The sequence below is a fragment of the Nannobrachium achirus genome (genome assembly GCF_963921795.1).
Source record: "Nannobrachium achirus genome assembly, chromosome: 9".
NCBI lineage: Eukaryota > Metazoa > Chordata > Actinopteri > Myctophiformes > Myctophidae > Nannobrachium > Nannobrachium achirus.
The window spans coordinates 48,678,562-48,696,461 of record NC_137818.1 but is presented as its reverse complement, the minus strand read 5'-3'; the positions used below and the strand labels follow the sequence as shown (position 1 = coordinate 48,696,461).

At 45.0% G+C, this 17,900-nt stretch overlaps 1 protein-coding gene across 2 annotated transcripts in view; it reads right to left on the bottom strand.

Annotated features, from left to right (window-relative positions):
- Window positions 1-17,900, bottom strand: part of agrn (agrin) — a 295,737-nt gene that overhangs the window by 56,988 nt on the left and 220,849 nt on the right. For both annotated transcript variants that reach the window (XM_080733225.1, XM_080733226.1), the window contains exons 20-24: window positions 15,918-16,032; window positions 13,937-14,056; window positions 12,817-13,245; window positions 8,379-8,571; window positions 3,608-3,823 (exon numbers count right to left, since the gene is read on the bottom strand). In XM_080733225.1, coding sequence (XP_080589351.1) covers window positions 3,608-3,823; window positions 8,379-8,571; window positions 12,817-13,245; window positions 13,937-14,056; window positions 15,918-16,032 — 1,073 coding nt within the window. The remainder of the gene's footprint in view (window positions 1-3,607; window positions 3,824-8,378; window positions 8,572-12,816; window positions 13,246-13,936; window positions 14,057-15,917; window positions 16,033-17,900) is intronic.

Sequence of the window (17,900 nt, the reverse complement as noted above, 5' to 3'; positions counted from 1 at the left end):
GGTCCAGGTGATCACTGACCGCCGGTCTCAGGAGGTTCAGAACCAGCCGTTCAAAGACCTTCATGACCTGTGATGTCAGGGCGACTGGTCTGTAATCATTGAGGACCGAGGGGCGGGTCTTCTTAGGCACCGGGACAATGCAGGAGGTCTTCCACAGCTGTGGTACCTTCCCCGTCTTCAGGGAGAGGTTGAAAAGATGCGTAAGGGGGACAGCGAGCTGCTCCGCGCAAGCCTTAAGCACCTTAGAGCTGATGTTGTCAGGTCCCGCCGCTTTCCTGGTGTTGACTTTTCCGAGTTGACGCCTCACTTGCTCGTTGGTGAGAATCAGGGTGGGTGGGGGGGGGGGGAGGGGGAGATGGTGCAGGGGAAGAAAGAGGGCGGCAACCGAGGTCACCGTTTGGCCCAGCCGCTGTTCGTTGAACATGAACAGGAGCTCCGTCAAACCGATTGAAAAAACGGTTCATCTCGTTTGCCAGCTCCTCCGTGCCTGGCACAGTAGAGTTGGCAGAGCCATACCCTGTGATCTTCCTGAAACCACCCCACACTTGTCTCGTATTGTTCTCCCTCAGAGAGTTCTCCAGCTTAGCTTTGTAGCTCCCTTTTGCCTGAGCCTTGACTGTTTTAAGCTCCTCCACCACCACCCTCAAGCCCTCCCAGTCCCCTGCATGAAACAGATCTCTTTTCCTCTTAAGGAGGTGAATGATTTCTTTTGTCATCCACGGCTTGTTGTTAGAGAAGCAGCGAACCTTCTTGGTAGGAACACACACCTTCTCGCAGAATAGGATATAGTCAGTGATAACCTGACATAGGCTATCTACATCATCCCCATGTTCACTGAAAAAAGATTCCCAGTCTGTCATTTCAAAATCAAATCTGAGTCTCTCCTCCACCTCCCCAGCCCAACACTGAACCTCCCTGATGAATGGAAGCACTCTCTTCACAACAGGAAGGTACGAGGGATCCAGTTTCACCATGAAGTGATCAGAGCCACACACAGGGGGAAGGGAGACGCAACTGTATGCGTTTCTAACATTAGCATACAGGAGATCAAGAGTGTTCTCACCTCTTGTTTTGCAAGTGACAAACTGGGAGAAATCAGACAGGCCCCTAGCAACATTCACCTGGTTAAAGTCCCCGTTCAGCAGAATAAGGGAGCTAGGGTAGTGCGTTTGAAAACTGGCCACAGTTGAAAAAATAGTGTCCCTAGCTACCGCTGCATTGCCACAAGGTGGACAGTACACGGTCAGCAGGACAACGCACGAGAATTCCCGTGGTAGATAAATTGGTCTCAAAACGACCCCCAGTAGTTCGATGTCTGGGTTACAAATCACTTTTTTCACTGTGGCGTGTTCTTCCCTGCACCAAGACTTGCTAAAATAAACAAGTAAACCTCCTGCTCTTTTCATTTTGCCATTATTTTTCACTATCTCTCGATCTGCTCTTATCATACAAAAACCATCTACAGAGATAGAATTATCTGGACATGAACTGTTCAGCCATGATTCTGTAAGACAGATAATGTTGGCATCTTTGTATTCACTCTGAGATAACATGAGAGTTACTAGTTCGTCCGCTTTATCACTATCCTGAACTGATCTAACATTCCCTAAGACAATGGAAGGGAGACAGTGCTGTGCAGAAGAGGGGGGGAGGGGAGGGGAGCTAGAGGGATTTTTGATCCTCCACAGGGCTCGCTTTTTGCCTTTGTGAGTTCCACTGCTCTTCCTCCTAGTAGTCTTCCTCCTACCTCCAGTCCTCAGGTAGGGAATAATGTCAATACTGGGCAAAGAGTATTGATCCTTGAGTGAGAGTAATTTCTCTCGACTGTACTGTAAGCGAGCGTCAGCGTCTCCTCCGTGTGCTGGCTGTAGTTGTCCGTATCCATGCGCCGTCTGTGTCCCGTGCGTCACGACGGTCCTATCCGTCCACAACGCCTCCGTCCACAACGCCTCGCTCCGCGGTTCCTTGTCTCCCGTGACAATGATCAAGTCCATGGTTCACCCGTGAACCGCAAGCGTGCACCGTGTGCCTCGTAACAGTCCAGTTCCACGTTTTTTTTAAAAGAAAAAAAAGAAAAAACACACTGCTACATCCGCGCAAGTCCGCGCGTAAAAGTAGTCCCAGCGGTGATTGTGTCCTAACCTCCCGGGCTGTTCCAGCCCAGATCGGCCGTCACGGATCGAATCCAACGACCCACACGGGATCCAACGACCCACACCGGTCGATTCACGGCACCGAGAGCCGTGTACGGCCCGTCTCACTCCTTTATAGGATAAAAAAACACGGCACCGTTCGGGGCCTCCGTTCGGGTACAACGCGCGCTAAACAGGCTGGGCCTGGAGATCCATTGTTCACAGTCGCTGACCAGCCGGTCAGAACAATGAAAGAAATAGAACACGGATAAAAACACTTAAACACAAAAATAAATAAAAAACAAAGACCACCCCGACAATGCCAGGTCTGGTCCGTGTGAAGAAGGGTCACACAGAGGAAAGAAACACGTAAAGGGAAGAAAAAAAGAAAAAGGAAAGAAAGAAACTGAAGAGCTACTCTGGACACGTCCGCCCTCGAGGAGCGACGCACGACGATTCAGCAGGTACTCACAATATAAAACTAGTAAATCGTCGTTGTCGGGTGGGAACCTTGTATGTCCAAAACCATTTGTTTTTTATATCATTTTAAAAAAATGAACTAAACTAGTGAAAACAGCCGATCTACAAGCGATCTACAAGCATGCTTGTAGATCTGCAGTTTTCACTACTTTTGTGCGACGGCCTTGTCTGATGAAGCAGGGCTTTACTTTGCGAAAAAACGTACAATTTTGAAACTTGGAGATACAAGGTTTCAGCCCGACAGTGACGAAATACTACAAAGTACCGGTGGTGCTTCAAGGACGAGCAGGAACAAACAAGGTTTTATAAGGATGCATTTGATTGCAAAAACACAGTGTTTTGGTGGAGTTTCTCACGTGCTATGATCACTAGCGTTAAGCATGAACGTTGCCTGATATCACCCCCATAAAGAAATGTGGGTACAAGGGCATTAACGAAAAAGTCGACAAGTCGACACAGTCGACTTCATTACACAAGTCGACTCCCACCAGAAAGTCGAAGTTGAAAAAGTCGAAGTTGAAAAAAATACTTACTATTGTGAAAATAGCAGATCTATATGCTCACAACGCCTCGCAATGCGAGGCCTCGCAACGCCTCGCAATGCGAGGCGTTGTCAGCATGTAGATCGGCTATTTTCACAATTTCTGCCTCTATATATTTGAAACTTTGGACAATGTTTAATTTGCCATTTTAGAGGTATTAAAAAGTCCTTAAATTGTCACTTTAGAAATGTGCAGATACCCTCTATACACTTAAACTTTATGTTGGTATGTTTACAGTTGAGTGAGAAAACAATGTTTCACATTAAGTTAATCATCTGGGGAACCCCCCAAAATAATTGGGGGGGTCGTGTGTGATGTGATGACGTCATCAAACAATAAAGTCGACTTCAACTCAACTTTTTACTGAGTCGAGTCGACTTGCAAAAATCACAAGTCGTTAATGCCAAAGTGGGTACTACTTTAGATGTCATTAGACTTTTCTGAGAGTCTTACTCCTGTACAAGGTCTTCTGTCACTCCTCCGACAAACATGGCGGTGTCAAGGTTGAGTCCGTCGGTACCGCGGGGGCTCTCTCCGTGGATGGCCTGCTCGTTGTCCACGCTCAGCGTCGCTGAACGTCGAATGCGACTCACCACCAGCTGATGCCAGCGGCCCGGCTTGATTGTAGCCGTGCTGACCAGCGTGCCCGTACCGGAACCTGTGTTGAACCTGTGGGTATGAAAACAATGAATGAATTTGTTGTTATTAAGAGTGGGCAATCACACGCCAATTAGCGGTTGTTCAACACACACTAATATTGCATATACTGTACAGCAGGGTTCCCCAATAGGTGGCCCGCGGGCCATTGGCGGCCCGTGGGGGGCTACTGTCTGGCCCCCCCAAAAAGTGCTTTGTAGTCTCCTCATGTTCTTCAGAAACATTATTTTACACAAGATTATTTTTTTACAGACAGTTTTTAAAGTCAAGCAACACACACAATTATTACACCAGGAATGCCAGCCGTGATCATTAAACACTTCCTGCCCCAAGAACCAATCAAAAACACAGTTATTTATCGATCAATATCATTCTGGTACTTGTTACCAACAAAAATTAATCTCACACAAAATAAATTTCAAGAATGCTTTAACAACTTGGGGGCCAAACTCGTTCAGTAACGAGATACGGCCACTGGATGTCACTGTGCCAAAACTAAGTTGTCTCGTCCCTCAACGAGACAAAGGGTTAACTTGGTTACGTGCAGCTGCATCCGTCCTGTGTACCCTGTGAAAGACCCTGGTCCATACGTCATACCGTGGCTCGCAGAGAAACAAAATAATAATAATAATAATAATAAAACTTTATTTGTATAGCACCTTTCATGACATGAAATGCAGCTCAAAGTGCTTTACAGAGCATAAAATGAAGCACAAGTGCTTAACAGAGAAAAGTAAAATAAAATAAAAAATACATAATAAAAAGAAATAATTAAAATGATTACAATAAAGCAGAAAAATAAAAACATAAAACATTGAAGAACAATTTCAGAGCAGTGCGGACGTCAGTAGCAGCACAGGGATTTAAACATTCAGCTAAAAGCAAGAGTAAAGAAATAGGTCTTGAGCTGTGCTTTAAAGCTATCCACCGAGGCTGCCTGTCTTAGGTGTAGTGGGAGTTTATTCCAAGCTGTCGGTCCATAGAAGCAGAAAGCTGCTTCACCATATTTTTTATATGTCATTGTTGGCGCCTCAAGTAGGTCTGCACTAGAGGACCTGAGTGGGCGGGTTGGAACATATCTATGCAGGCAGTCATAGAGGTACGAAGGTGCCAGACCATTTAGAGCTTTATAAACAAGTAAAAGAATTTTAAAATCAATCCTAAAAACAACCGGGAGCCAGTGTAGCGACGCTAAAACTGGAGTAATATGTTCTCTTATCTTAGTTTTAGTTAAAACTCTGGCTGCTGCATTTTGAACAAGTTGTAGTCTGTCAGTTGATTTCTTTGGCAGACCGGAGAGAAGTGCATTGCAGTAATCAAGCCGAGAGAAAACAAAAGCGTGGATCAGCGTTTTTGCATCGTTCAGCGACAGATAGGCTCTAATTCGCGCAATATTTCTAAGGTGAAAGAAGGCAATCTTCGTGACATGATTAATGTGTGTATTAAAATTTAATTCAGCATCAATGATCACCCCCAGGTTCTTTACAGAGGTGTTACTTTCTTTAGCCAGGTTACCAAGTCTACTTATTATTGATTCTCTCTGGGCAGTAGAACCTATTATGAGAACTTCTGTCTTGTCCTCATTTAGCTTGAGAAAGTTCTCACTCATCCAGCATTTTATGCTAGACACACACGTCAGCAATGGGTCTAGAGCACAGGGGTCATCCGGAGCCACCGAAAGGTACAACTGGGTGTCATCAGCATAGAAATGGAAATTCACACCGTGAGCGGAAATAAGTTCTCCCAGCGGCAGTATATAGAGGGAGAATAATAAAGGACCAAGAATCGAGCCCTGTGGAATACCAGAGCAGATGTTGTGTTTGTTTGACTCAAAGTCAGCTAGATTAACAGAGTAGCTTCTGCCTGTTAGGTAAGAGTAAAACCCTAGGCTCTAGGCTGCATACACTTCCATTCTAGGCTGAAACATAAAAACAGTTTTATCTATGAATAAGGTGCAAAGAACGCCAGGGAAGCAGAGATCTGCCTGTTTTCACGGCGACACTTTACCGCGATGGTCAGCCCCGGTTTTGATTTTAGTTTCGCGATCGTTTGTAAACAAATGGATTATCTTCCTCAATCGTCAGTGGACACTCACGTGCACACGCACGAAGCTTCCGAGGCTCTTCAAAATTAAAGCGTAAGTGAACGACGGCAGCAGCAACAGCTAGAAATGTTAGAAACCTTGGCTTCCATTGTGTTAAAGACACACATGTTGCAGCTAACCACATGACCGAAATCTTGATTATGTATTTTAATGTTTTTTTTATATATTTGTATGTATTTTATATGGACCCAAGGATGATTAGCTGTTGCCCCGGGGTCAGCTAACGGGGATCCATTCAATAAACAATAAACAATAAACGTGGATAATTTAGCGGAAATTATTATAATTATTCTCTTTGGTATGCCTTGTTTATTTTATTGTGCTGTTTTTTTTTGTGCTATGGACGTCCCCTGGTTCTGAAATAAAGAATTGAGTTGAATATGATATTAGACCCTGGAAGTGCCCTTAAGGCAAGAGTTCAAATCTATCCTCTCTTAAGACCTACAGTATTTGAGTATCTCTACTACAGGGTTCCCCAATAGGCGGCCCGCGGGCCATTTGCGGCCCGCGGGGGGCTACTGTCAGGCCCCCACCAACCCCAGTAATAATGGTGGTATAAGAGCAGCAACAACACTAGTATATCGTCATTGTCGGGTGGAAAACCCGTATCTCAAAATGTGTACGTTCTTTCGCAAGGTAAAGCTCTGCTTCATCAAACAAGGCCGTCGCACAAAAGTAGTGAAAACAGCAGATCTACAAGCACACAACGCCTCGCAGTGCGAGGCGTTGTGTGCTTGTAGATCGGCTGTTTTCACTAGTTTAAGTCATTTTTAAAATGCTAAATGCAAAACGAACGGTTTTGGACATACAAGATTTTCAACCGACAACGACGATATCTGAACTGTCGCTGGAGTAGCAGGAACGCCGCCGCCGCCCCCCGCACTGTTGTGGCCCTCGGCTTGGTACCCTAGACATAATTTGGCCCTAGGGGAAAACTAATTGGGGAACCCTGCTCTATTACATTGTCTATCTGTCCAGCTCTCCTACTGTCTGTCTCCCACTATGCTTTCCTACTATCTGGCTCAATAAAGAAAAGAAAAAAGGACCGACTCACTTATTAATAATGATAATTAAAAAAAGAGTGTGGGCAATGTATTTTCTTTCTTTTCCATGAGAAAAGGAGTAGAGAAAGACAGGAAAGGAGGTAGGGGTTTTTTACAATACACAGCGCATGTCCTCTTGTTAATAAAATTTAGTGAATTAATATTCAATCTGACGGAGTGCTGGTGAGTGCAAGGCCAGATCTTCATTGAAAAGAGCTTTTTTTTGTGTGCCTGTGCACCCACACATGCACCATTATTGAGCTGAGACCAATTACCTACCGAGCGTAATGAGTTCTTCTCCCCATCCTGGATCCGCAAAGCAGCGAGAGGTAATCTGACCGTGGCACCGCTAGGATTGACTCACTGCCTCATTTAAAGCACTGCCGACTAATGTTCTCCTTCAATTTACTTTAGATTTCGATCTGCGTTAGTGTAACTATGGTTGGATTATGGGGGGGCATTAAAATGATAAGTCTCCCCGAATGAAAGCAAAGCCCTAACACGGAGAAGAAGGCTATGGGGATTTGCCCAAGGCAGATTGTGTACCGACTGTAAATCTCTCATTTGTCCACTGCATTCTTATTTGTGTTAAATACAATGTGTAAGGGGCCCCTTACTGAGAAAGAGCCTGTACCACATAAGGCTGGTCTGTTGTATCTATTTGAAATTCAAAAAATATATACAGTATTTTTTGTAATTTGTAATGCCACCTTGGAAATTGTAACTCCTACTCAACACAGTATACTGAAACGAGTCTGTTTTCATATGTTCCTAAGTTGCGTCTGCAATTGAAAACCACATCAGCGCTTGAGACATTCAATCAAACCCTCCAAAACCTATCCAAGAGCCACATTCAGGGTTCCCACACATCTTTCCCAATTCATTTCCAAAACTTTTCCAGAACCTTTCCAGAATATTTAACCCGATTTCCAGGACTATATAACAATAATTCAGCTCAATAACGAGTCGTTTACTCCTATGCGCAATGCCCAAAGACAGGTAGTGTATGCCAGTGGTTCTCAACCCCCGAAATAATGATATTTGAATCCTGACGAGCACTAAGAGTAGAGGAATTTTGTATAACACTGTTTTATTGTGAAAATAGTCGATCTACATGCTCACAACGCCTCGCAACGCGAGGCGTTGTGAGCATGTAGATCTGCTATTTTCAAAATTTCTGACTCTAATATTTGACAATTTGGCCAATGTTTAATTTGTCATTTCAGAGGTATTAACAAAATCAATAACCAAAGACAATGCATAACTATTTTTTCCAGGACCTTCCAGGACCCTTGATCAATTTCAAAACTTTTCCAGTACTGGAAAAATATTTTTAAAATTTCAAAATATTTCCAGGAATTTCATGACCGTGGGAACCCTGCATATTGGTGCAGTCCAGCAATGCCAGCCAGCGTCTCACCTGAGCTCCACTTTGCCGTTGATGAGAGCCAGAGAGAGGAAGTCCTTCTTGCCCTCCTGGCCGTTGTAGAGCAGGATGCCGGTCATCTCGGACGCCCGGAACTCCATGGCGATGCGGGCGGTGTGGTAGGCCTTCATGGTGTTGAAGGCCAGGTAGGACTTACCGCCAAACGACGGGATGAAGTAGTTAATGACTGGAAAACAAAACGCAGAGAGCCTGAAGTCAACGCTGCACATTGGTGTGTCCCGAACACATACACATACTGTATGCATTAGTGTTTAGGGATGGAGCTCATTCATTTTTTACTGATAATGAGCACCTTATCGATCCTGCTTATTGAGCCGGGCTTTTATCGAGCCCACTATTGAGCGTTTTCTAACATTTTGTGGAGAGACGTGAGACGACAAATTCTGAACACAACTGGTATCTTTTATTATTGGCCAGTTGTTGAGACTGTGAGTTTGTGTCTGACCACCATCTATGAAGATGACAATTAACCAAAGTAAAAAATATGTTGCCTATCATTAAAACAACCATTCATTAATGTGCAATAAGTGTTAAATGGCTTTATATTAGGAATAGTACTGTAATAATGTCTTGATCACCTCTTGTCGTTTAAACATGATGTCATGGAACGGAACGCTATATGGAACGCTATATGCTCGATAACAGGCTTGATAAGCCCAAAGCTTATTGATACCGGGTACTGTTATGGAGTATGTAACAGGCCTGTGTTTCGAGATCCATCCCTTTCCGCGGCACATCACGGGGGGAATCGCTAGCATGTGTGGGAACGTGTTAGGCACTCCAGGTGTTAAGTGATATTTTATTTTAGAAATATGTTGAAACGTTTCTGCCTATAATGACATTCTCAAAATAAGGATTGATTATTAATCACCTGTTTTATAAAATTATCTACATTTCTTTTAAATCGATTAAATCGATTAGCTCGAACAACTGTTGCACCAAATGTGGGTCATGACCGAAGGTATAAGGTCTCGGGTACAAGCGGACAAAATGAGTTTTCTCAGACAGGTGGCTGATATCTCCCTTAGAGATAGGGTGAGAAATTGGGAGTAGAACCGCTGCTCCTACACTTGGAAAGGAGTCAGATTAGGTGGTTCGGGCATCTAGTAAGGACGCCTCCCGAGCACCTTCCTAGGAAGGTCCTCAATGCACGTCCCACTGGGAGGAGAAGTTGTGGCAGACCAAAGACCAGATGGAAGGATTATATCTCCACACTGGCCTGGGAACACCTCGGTATGCTCCCGGAAGGAGTGGGGGAAGTTGCTCAGAATAGGAAACTCTGGAAATCCCAGTTGGAACTGTTACCCCCGCGATCCGATTCCGGATAAGCGGTTGAAGATGGATGGATGGACCCTTAGTATGCATACAGCACATGCACCACCACACACACACGCGCACATAAACCATTTTGTTTCATTTTTCCAGCCAGTCAACAATTATGATCATTATCATCCATTTTCTCTCTTGGGCAGCTTTATTCTCAGCGCGTCTGTGTCTCTGTCCGCCTGCCGGTGTCAGTCTGTCCCCCTGTGTGGCTCTCTGTGTGCGCTCCGCTCCGCTCAGAGGGGAGAATAGAATGCTGATGAGCAGTGGTGGAAAATAACTCCGTACATTTCGTCGCGCCCGACTTGATCACACTACCGTGTCACACAAAGCATCAAATGAAGCAGAGCCGCGATGCGTTTTGAGCTTGTAGATCTGCTACTTTTTTGGTTTTTGAATTTGAATCCTGAAAAGAAGCAGTTTTTGGGCATATGAGGATTCCACCCGACAGAGACGATTTACTCAAGAATTGTACTTGCGGTATTTTAAATTTTACAGTACTTTTATTTGACTGAAGTAATTCAATATTTGAAATACATTATGATTTACTTCACTACATCTCAGAGGTAAATATAGTTTATTTTGCCAGATTTTGGGAGCTGAAATAACAGCAACTGCTACTGCACTGTGGCTTAGGTGATTTTAAATTTGCGGATTAGACAGGAGTTGCGCTGCTGCACCAGCTGTGGATAATAATAATCTGATAATTATTATAAGGGTCAACTGAGTTTCAATACTGTTATTGTAATCTCTATGACAATAATAATATTCAGCCAATATTTGTGTTGTTTTTGATATTTTCTTGACTTTACATAGAATATAAACTGAGGGGGCACAACTTGCAACTGAGGGTGCAATGCCCCAGCAAGCCCCCCCCATAGCACCGGGCCTGCTTGATACTGTAGGTATATTTTGACGCCAATACTTTTGTACTTTACTCAACGAAGCACTGCTACTTTTACTTGACTTAAAGAACGGGAGTACTTCTCCCAGCGCTGCGTCTCTCAGAGGGGTAGAATGGACCGCTGATGACTTACCCTTCGCTTTTAATGACTTGATTGATCTCGGGGAGGGCTGGCTGCGCTGCGCACCGCGCCCGATATTTCATTTAGCCACTCTAACGCTAAACACATACTGGTTCTCACCAGCTAATCCCCCCATCAAGGCAATTAGTGTCAATTATCCTAAGACGCAGCTGTGAGAGACCGTTCCATGTCCCAAAACTCAGGAGTGGTGAGGGATGGTCCGAAAGAAGAGGGACATGGAGAGGGAGAGAGAGAGAGAGAGAGAGAGAGAGAGAGAGAGAGAGAGAGAGAGAGAGAGCACAAAAACAACAACAAAGAAATAAGAGGCAGACGGTATGAATAGGGCTCCCATAGCGTCTGGCTGAATTATGGGCTCTTATAGAAATGTTGAATGGATGATGCGTCTGTCGCTGTCGGGTGGAAACCTTGTACGTCCAAATCTGCTCCTTGTCAGGAAATGAGGAAAAAAAAAGAATCTACAATCCGACGGATCCAATGTAGCTATTATTTAGTCACAAGCCTCTTATTAAAACCCATTCAGAACGGGTACACATTATTGTGTATCATTATTTTGTGCTTTAACTATTGCAAAATAGCAGATATACAAGCTCACAGTGAGCTTGAAGAATCGTGAAAATTTGAATTTTGACCCGATTCTATAAGTGTCTTTTGAATCCTTCTAAGGTTTTTTGAAAAACCCTACAATATGCGGGGCATATTTAGTTCCAGGGACCACCCAGAAGCAAAATTTGAGTTACAAATGTTCGCTTTGAAAATACATATAGTCAAAGATTTGCACACATTTTCACGACTTTTTCAAAAATAGCAGATCTACAAGCTCACAGCTGTGAGCTTGTATATCTGGTATTTTTCACTGGTTAAATCATTCAATAATCCTAGGCCTAAATGGGTTAATACTTTTTATTGGCTCAATAGTTATAAAACCAACGGACAGACTTATGTCAACCATATTTCAATTGAAAGTTGAAATATGGAGATACAAGGTTTTCGGCCTGCCAGCGACGTTATGCAAAACGGCTCAGAGGCTGGTTCAATTTGGAGGTGTTTGCGGAGTCTGTGAGTCCCTGATGGAGTTTTTTGGGGAGTTTGGTGAGGGAGAAGCACCGCGTCTGTCTGGGTCAAACACATCTAAGGCCTCCTCAGAAGTTCCCAGGAAATCGATTCAAAGTGGGAGACGCCGCGGCGCGAGTCGCCACTGTAGATTAGAACATCCAGAGTTCGGAATGAGTTCGGGTAAGTGAGAGGAGCGGATCGCTGCTTTTGAATAAAGGAGAAGAGATGAGATTCGGGTACTAACAAAAGAAAAAGTTAGAGTGCAGAAGCAACGCGACTGAGAGTGACCTCCTGGATTTTTTTGGGGGGGCGGGGGTGGGAAGCTGAAATTCGATGATCTGACAGTAGTTTAGCGATTATTCTTTTGATTAATAATCGAGAAGCTTTTTTTTTTTTTTTATTATAATTTGTTTAACTCTAAATTACCTTTTTTTTAATAAAAACAAGTTTTCGCTATTTACATTTCTTTTATGAAAAAAAAAGCTAAATGTAAAATGTTTATTTAATTATACATTATCGAGCATCAATAATGTTGTATAATCGATACAATCGATTTGTTTGACAGGGTTCCCAGTTCCACAATTTTTTACCAATTAATTTCCAAAATATTCCAAAACTTTTCCAGAATATTTAACCCAATTTCCAGGACTATATAACAATAATTCAGCTCAATAAGTTGAGGAATTTTGTATAACACGTTTCTATTGTAAAAATAGCAGATCTACGTTGTGAGCATGTAGATCTGCTATTTTCACAATTTCCGCCACTAATATTTGACAATTTGTTGTTTAATTTGTCATTTCAGAGGTATTAACAAAATCAATAACCAAAGACAATGCATTGCTATTTTTTCCAGGACCTTCCAGGACACTTGATCAATTCCAAAACTTTTCCAGTACTGGAAAAATATTTTTCTAATTTCAAAATATTTCCAGGAATTTCATGACCGTGGGAACCCTGTTTGACTAACTACAGCACCCCCCACTCACCTTTCTCGCACACGGAGCCGCCGCGGCCCGCAGGGCAGTTGCAGCTGAAGTCGCCGTCGCTGTCCTCGCACGTGCCCCCGTGGAGGCAGGGGTGCGAGTCGCACGGCCTGGGGGCGAGCGGCTTGCCGGCGGCTGCCGGCCTGGCGGTCCTGGCGGTGGCGACGGGGGCCATGGTGGTGGTGGTGGGCGGAGTCAGGGTGGTGCTGGGGAGCGGCGTGGTGACGGGGGGCGGGGCGGTGGTGGTCCGCCTGCCGCCGGGGTGCAGGCGGCGGGTGGTGCCGGCCGGGCGGCGGGTCACGTACGGGGAGGAGGTGGCCCGCCGGGTGGTGCTGGTGGGGGTGGGGGTGGTGGTGGTGGTGGGAGGGACCGCCGCCGTCTGGGTGGTGACGGAGGACGCCGTGGTGGTGAAGTATGGGACGGTGGAGAGACCTTGGTCCAGAGAGAGAGAGAGAGAGAGAGAGAGAGGGAGGGAGGGAAAGACGGCGTTGTCGGGTGAAAACCTTGTATGTCCAAAACCATTTGTTTTGCATTTTGCATTTTAAAAATGATTTAAACTAGTGAAAACAGCCGATCTACAAGCACTGCGAGGCGTTGTGTGCTTGTAGATCGGCTGTTTTCACTACTTTTGTGCGACAGCCTTGTATGATGAAGCGGAGCTTTACTTTGCAAAAGAACGGAGAGAGAAAACACTCACTTTGTTACATTTGGCTACACTTCCGTTTGAACTAAAGACAATTTTCTGGACTGACTAAACATAACAGCGATGCGGTGCATGCATGTGTAAAGTGCCGGAGAGAGGGGGTAAAAAAAAAAGGATGAATTGTTTTTGTTTTGTTCACAGCGCAAATGAGATATTGCACCGTAGTTAAACAGAATTGTTGAACACGACGCATTTTTATGGGACTTTGTTATGGTCCAACAAAGTGGAGAATAACAGGAGATGCAGTCAGCCTCTACGCCGTTATTTTCATATCTCCAAATATGGGCCCCTATGAAAAAAAACTTCGGACACCCCCTCCCCCCAAGCCATAAAATGTTTGATAAAACGGCTCATGAATAACTTAACCCGCCGTGCAATTCCCAGCAGTAGGCGCTCGCCTCCACCCCATGTGTTTGTTACCGTTGTTTGTGAAGCGAATGTTCTCCTCCTCGGGCTTCTTGATGGCGATGCTGCTGTCCTTTGAGGCCTTCATTTGCTTCAGCAGCGCTCCTTCAATGTCCTCCACCGTGTTCTTGGTGTCTGGAACACACAGTAAAGCAAGGCCACAGCTTTACCACACAGGTTCCTGCTACGAGTCTGGACCCCCACCAAGGACCACTCTCCAAGACCGCTCTCCAACAATATACTGTAAGAACACGCTTAAAAAAAGGTGCCATGGCATTGGTCCGAAGGTTCATTAGTCCGAATTTGTTAAAAATACTATGCCTAACTCTAACCCTAACCTTAACCTCAGTAACCCTAACTAAATTCAGACTAATGAACCTTTGGACTAATGAACCTTCGGACTTATGGGCAGTCCCCTAAAAAAAATAATAACCCCATGGGTTCTTGAGGGGAATGCAGGAAGTCCCCACCTACACCCACCTCCCCAGCAAATGGACCCTTAAAGGTCTGTAACTCTGAGTGTGTACAAACGGAACCAAAAACAGGAGCATTTTGGTTCCATTTGTCCACACTCAAATTACATTACCACTGAGGACCTGTAGCTTGGAGAGAATAATAATTGTAACCTAGATCAGAGGCATCTGTGCGCATATCAAACTGTGGGTGTCCTTGAAATTAAAGAGGTTGAGAATGACTGCTTTAGTTGGATGCATTACAATGCAAGATGCTCGGAGGTCCATATTAACCCCCCCCCCCCCCCCCCCCCCTCCCCTCCCCCTGTAAGAGGGAGAAAAGGGCTCTCGTAACATCTCAACACAACAACAACAGCGTTATACATGAGGGAGCCGTGTGTGATGTGACGAGCAGAGAGGAGAGGGCCCCCAGGGGCCCGCATGTCCTCCACCCGCCTCCCACCACTTTCTTCTCTTTTTTTATTCCAGATGAATTGTCCTCATAACATTCAGCGCAGATGGTGTGCTTTACTGGCCACGGAGGAGAGGCTCTTAACAGCACCTGTCTGTCTGTGACGTACCTTACCCAGTCTCTCTATCTCTCTCTCTCTCTGTCTGTCTGTCTGTCTGTCTGTCTCTCTGTCTGTCTGTCTGTCTGTCTGTCTGTCTCTCCCTGCATGAAGGGCGCTGAACGACGCTCGTAAAGAGGTGCAGTGTGCAGCACTCACCTGTTTTACTTGAGTAAAAGTAGCAACAAAACAACAACGCAGAAATACTCTGATACGAGTAAAATCCTCAAAATTGTAAACTTTTTTACTTGAGTCACAGTAGAAAAGGGTTGCCATCAAAATGTCATTATGAAGAATTTCACACATTTTCCAATTTTTTAAAAATGTGTTGAAATCTTTTGAAAAAAGATGATCTACAAGCTCATCCCGAGATGTCACGTTGAACCTGTAGATTAGCTATTTTCGACTAAGCCCAAACATATCTAAGTAGTAGTAATACTACTGACAGTACTTATAAGTACCTCTGATGGTGGTGGGGGTTTATGAGGTACAGAGTGGAGGAGCTCATCCGTCCCCCCCCAGGGAGGTGAGAGGCGTCTAAACGCGCCGTGGCGGGGAAAGATATAAGACAAAAAGCCTAGCAGCACGGTGTGGTGGAGGGACAAGAGGCTTATGGAAGCTCTGCTTGCTCCCACGAATAACAAACATCTCTCTGAGGACGCAGCGAGCAAAATATGTTGATGTTTTTCTGTTTTTCCCCTTTCACGCCAAGTCAATTGTCACAGAAAAACAAAATGTAATTGGAAAAAAGGGAAATCGAGCAAAATGCCTTGCACGATTATGAGATAATTAAAAACAATACTGCTGACTGACGATGCGAAACCCCTCCCCACCGGAAACCCCCCCTCACTTAAACACTTAAAAGTGACGCTTATGGTAATTTGGTTTCCCCAAACTTATAGCTAATGCCTTTGTTTCGTTTTTTCATTAGCCACGCTGCTAAAAGCTGTTCCTCTGCTCTTAAAAGCTTCTCACCTGGTTTGAAATGGGCCTCCACGAACGCCAGGATGGAGTTGCTTGGCGCCAGGTTGCGGACGCGGACGCTCATGAAGTCTTTCTGCACCTCTGACTTTCTGAATAACTCGTTGAGCTGCAAGGAAAAGAGAGAGAGAGAGAGAGAGAGAGAGAGAGAGAGATGGAGAGAAACACACCCACGTCGTATTACTAAACTTGTGAGGACATCAACTTTTTAGGATGGCAATTTTATGATTGCTATTTTGCCATTTCTATCCCTAACCCTAAAAGAGAGCTTGTAGATTGGTGTTTTCGGCACATAACTCCAAGCCTGACCCCGAAACCAAACCTAAAGGCTTGATGCCGTGACTGTAAAACAACAGTTGGTCTTGTGAGGAGGAGGAAAATGGTCCTCACTATGTCCATTTCTCAGCTTCTATACTTGTGAGGGACGTTTGTCCCTCACAAATATAGTAATAAAAGTACACGCACCGAGGGAGAGAGAGACACAAGTATAGTAATAAAAGTACACACACCGAGGGAGAGAGAGGGAGAGAGAGAAAGAGCAGGAGAACAGATGATAAATGAGGCTAGTAATGAGCTCTATGCAATGATACTGGCTAGTCCAATTTCAGAAGGCCGTACAGTAATCTCCCCGGGAGAAAGATGCTCTGTCAAATTGGGCCGCCGCGCAAAAACAAACCTATTGGATACGAAGTGCACAAATTGACATTTAGCTGCAGCCCGGGCATTAATTATAGGAACAAGTTTTTTCAAGGCTCCATAGTAAATGTCATGCCACCCCGACATGTGCTCCTGATTGCTTCTGCTTCGGATGCGCCCGCCGTGCGCACTGCAGTGTGTGTGTGACTGTGTGAGAAGCCAAATTAGGTCTGTAATGAAATGAACACATCTTTCCCCATCAATATGTGTGTGAGCGCGCGTGTAATCTGTTACGCTACGAATCACGACTTTGCGCGTTTGTTAGATGAACAATAAGCACGCGTGCACGCACAGACAGCCACGCGCGCACGCGCCTCCTCGTTTCAGAGGGCCCCTACTCACTCCCTTTGATCACTTAAAGGAGCACTTCACCTGGTTTCAACCTCATCTTCATATAATTGGTCCCCAATTGGTCACTGATGCTTGTTTTTGAGATGGCACAATTGTACTCACTCTGCGTCTCGTTGGTGGGCTGTGGACAGTTCAGACATGTTTCTGAACTGCCCACAGATAAATGTGTGTCCTCTGAGTCAGACATCAAGTAGACATCAAGTAGATTGAAAATGGATGTTTCAGGCCTATACAGTACTTGGCGTAACAAAAAACGAAAATAGCTGATCTACAAGCTGTAAGCTGTGTGTGTGTGTGTGTGTGTGTGTGTGTGTGTGTGTGTGTGTGTGTGTGTGTGTGTGTGTGCGTGCGTGCGTGCGTGCGTGCGTGCGTGCGTGCGTGCGTGCGTATCCTGTGGACTGGCAAGCGCTGTTGTGAGGCGAGCTAAAAACAAAAACCAAGACCTCAAACGCCAATGCTTTCACTTTGTCCCCAACGGAGAAGTGACCTAGAAACACCTACAACACACAACACCACTCTCTCCCTTCTGTCCTTCTCTGCTCATCCCTCACTCTGTTCATCCCCTGAGCTCTCTCTCTCTTTCTCTCACTCTCTCTCACACTCACACTCACACACAAACACACACACACACACACACACACACACACACACACACACACACACACACACACACACAGTCTCTTCAATTCTTATTTACACACTGTAACAGACACGGGAAGAAAGGGTTCCACGGTAGACTGTGTGTGTGTGTGTGTGTGTGTGTGTGTGTGTGTGTGTGTGTGTGTGTGTGTGTGTGTGTGTGTGTGTGTGTGTGTGTGTGTGTGTGTGTGTGTGTTGCCATTGTGCGTTTGTAGGAGGTGCAGGGTTTAGTGTTGCTATCAAGTGACACATCCGGCTTCTACGAGACACCAGCAAGGAGCAGTAATAATC